A 6000-nucleotide genomic window follows, 5' to 3' on the forward strand; every position below is an offset into this window, starting at 1 on the left:
GTATTACTTGTTCCAACAAAAGGCATTCTACAGTCAGAAAAATTGTTGAGTCTAGAGAAGGCAGATACACTCAACAAATAAAGGAAAATAAATAAATAAAAAACCTAAACAGGTAGAATGAAGACTAACATGACTCAGAAAATTTAGCTTGCAACTCTCAAAGGAGCAGGCAGGAATAAAGCATACTTACCCACCTGCTCCACAGAGGACAGAGTTCAAAGGACTCAGCAGTCTGCCACACATAGGATTTATTGAGCAGATTTTCTGCTGATCATATATTTGTACTTACTGTAAGAACATGGAACCCATCTTTTGATGAAAGTGACGTTACTTCATTTCATCTTTATACTTTTTTTAACTGTTTTATTCTACCATCACTTTGACATAAGATAAAATTGCTGGGAAACGAGGCAAAGGGCAGAATGACAGCAGATTATTTTCTTTCTCCCTGTTGTTTCCTCCCTTCTTACATAACACAGCTAACTCTGGAGTCAAGCTGTCACTTATTTAGAAAGATTCTCCATCATCCATCCACCCTGTCTGTCTATGACTGCAGTAAATAAGATTCCTTTAATAGCCAAACTTCAGAGATGCATCTTTCCATCTCTGTTAACAATCATCACGACAAGAAGAACTATCAACAGGGATTCAGCCAACACACTGGTCTAATCTCATCCTTTTCAGACAGATCTCTGGTTAACCTTCTTCTGAAGGTGTGTCCGCACATGCCATTACAAATACCTTCTCCTCAGTAGTACCCCACTGACATCACTCCATCACAACATCTTTTATCTTCCCACAGTCACAAGCCTTTGCTTAAGTTACCAATTCTCCAAATTCTGCCAGATCCCCTCTTGTATCATCGTGCATCATTTCATCCTAAGGGCATTGTTTCAGAGCGTCCACTTACAGTTGTTAATGACAGCAACATTTCTGACACGCTTACATTTGCTCTATTATTATGAGCTACTTCACCTGTTCCCTAATCAAGCAAATCAATTTCAAGGTAATTTTTTTAGCACTCGAGTTTCCAGAGTTACAGAGTACAGATGGAGACCATCTGTTATCAAGCACAATTATTCAGACAGAACTACAACCTCTCTTCCAAGGAGCCAGCTGGAAGGGAGAGAATCCTAATCCTCCTCCAGCTGGTAACCAAAGCTTGAAGAGCACCTGTGGAGAACAGGGGTGAGCTCTCAAAATGTAATGACAAAGCTCCAGTTGCAGATCCTTTTTGTACTCCACCCAGAACAGACCAATCCAGAAATAACTTCCTTATCAGTACTGGGACAGCTCTTTGCTTTAAGATATGGAATTAACAGGTATTTACTTAAGGCAGACACAATGTAAATGCAACAATTGTTTGTTTAATTCCTCCAAAACAACCATGGTGCCCTTTAAGCAGAGAAACTTTTTGAAAGGATACAAGAAGTTTGGCTTCACTAGGTAAATACCACGATGGAATAAAGGGATTTAGACCTATTATTTGCTATAGGGAAAGCCTACAGGATACTGCATTTATAATTTATAATAACTCCTATCTGTACCAATAGGTACAGATAGCAACACACAAGTGAGAAACAGACATGCCATAAGAACATATGAAATACCAGCACAAAGAATCCACTGTAAATATTTCTTCTATTCCAGCTAGAGGGATACTCCTCACTTTTTTGTTTTCCAGGGAACACTTTTTGAAGGTCTTGTTTTGCTCTTGGCTGCACTGCAGGACAATATTTAGGCATTTACATCTACTACATCCTTATCTAGTTTTAAATGACATAAAAGGCACTTTCACAGTGCAACTGGAAACTGCACTGTAACTTTGGGATTGTGTTATTTAGAATCTAGCTTGTATTGTTCTCTCCCTACAGATGTGGGAAGAAAAGCCACTGAATTGTCTCAGTGTAAAATGTTCTTTGCTCCATGCTTATCATCTCTTTGACTAACCCAGTATGAGAGGCCTGCCATCTACACTTCCTCACATACAGATATTCTGAAGAGGCAGAAGAAGCAGCAGCAATTCAGCAGTCTTCTCTTTCCTTTACATCTAGATATAGCAACGATTTGCCATTCCCTCTCCTATCTTCTTATTTTCCTTTATGGGGTAAGCACTGTGGACCTTACCAGTCTATTACTTACCACGCAATCAATGCCAAACTCAGTTACAGTCAGAAGAAATACTATGATACTATGAAGTGCAATTCCCATTCTACCTCCTAAAGTACTGGAAACTGAAAGGAAAAAAAATGTTACTTCCTTGAAGTGAAGTTCACTCAAAACAATTACTATTTTTTTTTTAATTAGCCATTGTCACTAACATAAGTTTCTGCACTGAACTCTACTCATCAGCAGGCTTTGTTCTATTTGCTTGTTTTCACCCAAGTTGATTCTTCAGGCTAGAGATATCAAAACATCACTGCTACCTGATGAACCGTGATAACTTGCTAGTGATTTTTGCCCTGAATTCTGTGATGTAGTATCTGCATAAAAAGGAAAAAAGACGGTGGAAAAAATAGTAAATAATATTTACGAAACAAACTTCTATGGCACCATTTTATATTAATTTTATTTGAGAAGTTTAAATGTCAACTTTCACACATAATATACACATAATTGAATATTCACTTTCAGGCATCTAAGCAAAGTGACACTGTCGTCAAACACAGACAAGTAAGCACTTGCAGCTGACTAGAAAACATACTTCTAAATGAAACAAAGAACTATGACAGCCTTAAGAATCATAAGTTTGGACTTGAATACATAAGGAGCTCTCAAGAGGATGTTAAAGACTAAACAGTCACAGGATACAAGAAGAGTGAATATGAAAAATGTCATTAGGATTTATCAGTTCTGGGAGACCAAGGGTTTGTTTGTCTTATTGCCAAAACCATTTTGAGAACCAAACTAAAGAAACGTGGCAGTGATATTTCTGAAAAAGCTGTGCTGAATGATTTCCTTTAAAGAAAACAAACAAAACAACCTCACCACTCTCAAGCACTTAGCAAGAAAACTACTACAACCTCAGCGTGCATTTGCACACACCTAACTGGTTGAGATGCAGTAAGACGGTGGAAGGGAGGAAGATTATCACAACATCTGCATAAAGAAAAAAAAAATGTGTTCAAAATCCTGTAGAACAGGAATGATCTTTTGGCTTCCACTGACATGCCGGTTAATGCTGACATTGTTTTCATATAGTTTTCATACATGTTTTCATATAATATCTTCAAAATTACTCGAGAAACTAACTTGAAACTCAGCATGAGTTACACAGCACGGAGATAGCACAGGAAGAGTAGAAATGTTGAATCTTAATATAAAAGATCAAAAAATAAGTCAGAATTCAGTGAGGAAACCCTCTGCAATATTTCTACTATAGCTAATGTTCAAAAGCTTACAGTAAGACCTTCTAAACCTAATAACCATCCATGTTGTGCTCAAGCTCCTCAGACTTGAGCGGGTAGAGAAGAAATAAGTAGAATATATTACAGCCTAAACACAAACCTCAAAAGAAAATCAGTATTTATGGTAGCCCGTATGACCAATCTGATATTCTGTTCTGTGACAAAAACAGTGAACACTTCATCTGAAAGAATATCAGACTGGTGCTGGGTTTTGATAGATGACTGTTTAGGCTGTGAAACACACACAGCTAATAGTAATATGCATAGCAGGTATATCCCACTCTCAGTCCAGCTCCCACACGTACCAGGCTTGTTTATCATCAGTTTTCTTTACTGATTTCATTACAGATACGTTGGAGAAGTACACAGGACACAAATCTAGACAGAGAACTTGAAAAAGCTACTGGAATTTTCAGCATATTATTACATTCCACCAGCCTACAGCGCAACTCCATCGAGTACTTTGTCCACAACAGAACTCTCACAATTAAAATTTCAGTTAAAGCAGCTGTGCAGATTTCTTAGGAAGAAGATTCCTACAGTAGTTTTAAGTCTTCAAATCCTAAGAGATCACAAATACTCCCCCTCCCTGCAGAGTGAAAACTGTGAGCAGAATACCCAAAAACCTCCTCGCTGGTCAACAACAACAAAAAAATCCATCAAAAATATATATTATGGATAGAAAAAATAATTTTCAAGTTGTAGAACTCTTGGAGACGAGTAATACACAGATATGATTAGTGGCAAATGGATGTTGAATAAACAAAGACTTCAGCCTTACTCTGCTTCCACAGCAGCATAAAAATGATAGGAAAGATACTGCCTGGGTATCAGTTTCAATCCAACAACTTGATCTTGAGGTTTGACTCCTCAGTCAAAGACCTCAGGCACACAAAAGGATGGAAGAAAGGAGAAAAAGGAAACATGAAAACAGAGAAAACAACAGAAAAGTGCTTTGGTTTAAATAATGAGCTACATTCAAGGATGGGTAGAAGGCACACCAAAGAGCAGTAGCTCATGATTGCTCATTACAGCACTTCCTTTGCTCTCCACATCCTCTGATTTCACTCCTCCTTTCAACTGCTATAACCTACATACCTTCTCTTCATATTTAACAACAAAGCTATACGAGGACAGAAACTGAATTCCTCACTGTGAATTCTTAAAGCCTCTATGACAATATTTGGCTCATCAGTACTTCGCAGTGTTATCTGTATTCAAATAAGCTTTTAAACTGGCAGGCAAATTAAAACACAAAAATATGATAATCTCGAGTTTGCTTTACAAATCTACCCTATCTTAAAGCAACTAAAAGTGGGGAGGCTCACTTGCCTAAGTTTTGCTACTGTAACCACGTGGTAAGCCTGTCATGTTTCCATACAGCAGAATTGAGCACTTAAGAGGTAATTTCCCCACAGTACCTCATTTGCAGTTTCCAGGTCCAATGTACAAATTATCATCTCTACTCAAGTTTCTCTGGTCACGCTCAGAAATACGAACAGAGGACCCTTAAAGTGTATTTGCCATTTTACCAAATGCAAGTTAAACAAAATGACCTCAAACTGTGACTATGTAACGAAATGTTTCACCAATGACACAAAAATACCTACGTAAATTGGGTCTTACCTTATCCTTTTCATGGGGAAGGAGACACACCGGAGGCAGACAGGAAAGAGACTCAAAACTCTCCTTCCCATCAGCATTAGTGGTTGCTTTAGTGTTGAGCTGGTACAGAGGTCCGTCTTTAAGGAGCCTGCCATGGCCAACTGCACGTTTGACAGCTAATCGTAGTTGCTGGTGAAAAACGGAGGCAGCACTACCTCCAAATAATGCAGACACATCTTTCTGACCTTTCAGAAAACGTTCGATGTTCTTCAAGGATGAGCCACTAGACTCACCCAAGCCCTCAATTGCCCGTTTGATGAGTTTATTCCAGTCCACGTTTGGCTTACCATCCAACTTTCCATGGTTCCGAGGCTTCGGAAGTGCTATTCTCCCAGGATTATCAGGATCCTTATAGGAGTTGAGACCCTTGTTGGAGACTTTTAAAATAGTTCCATCTTTAACGCTCAACTCTAACTGTTCCAGAACAGTTTTGCGATCCAAGCCATGTGACGAAGACACTGCATTGCATATCCTCTCTTCTGAAGGACGCTGTTTTTGCTTCTTTACCTTTTTGATTGCCTCCAAAATCCACTCCGTATACAGGGGGTTGGCGAGTTTTACCATGGTGAAGACTTCTGTATATCCATAGAGTCGTTATCCTTTATCCTGATGCTGAACAAGTTTCACACAATGGGAAAACAGATTCTCGGATGATGGGAAACAGCTAACCATAGCATACACGTTTTCTGTTCTGAATTACTTCTCCTTTCTCAAACATTAAGCGTCGTCACACTGGGGAGAAGAGAGCAAAACAATTAGAAATTTCCTAATTCTTTCCAATAAATCCAGTAACAGCTTCACAAAGTTTTTCCACAAAGATATACAGATTTCAACGCAGCTCACCTCAGCTTTTGGTCTGCACACTCACAGTTAGAAGAACTGTAACATTACACCTGGGAGAGAAAGAGATATTTGCAATTAACAATTA

The 6000-nt window shown here is 38.6% G+C and overlaps 1 protein-coding gene across 1 annotated transcript in view; it reads right to left on the minus strand.

Annotated features, from left to right (window-relative positions):
* KAT6A (lysine acetyltransferase 6A) overlaps positions 1 to 6000 on the minus strand; it is a 28357-nt gene extending 22357 nt beyond the window's left edge. Inside the window, exons 1-2 of the mRNA XM_010723152.2 lie at positions 5916 to 6000; positions 5034 to 5804 (exon numbers count right to left, since the gene is read on the minus strand). Coding sequence (XP_010721454.1) covers positions 5034 to 5636 — 603 coding nt within the window. The 5' untranslated portion in view covers positions 5637 to 5804; positions 5916 to 6000. The remainder of the gene's footprint in view (positions 1 to 5033; positions 5805 to 5915) is intronic.

The sequence above is a fragment of the Meleagris gallopavo genome, chromosome 24 (assembly GCF_000146605.3).
Source record: "Meleagris gallopavo isolate NT-WF06-2002-E0010 breed Aviagen turkey brand Nicholas breeding stock chromosome 24, Turkey_5.1, whole genome shotgun sequence".
Taxonomy (NCBI): Eukaryota; Metazoa; Chordata; class Aves; order Galliformes; family Phasianidae; genus Meleagris; species Meleagris gallopavo.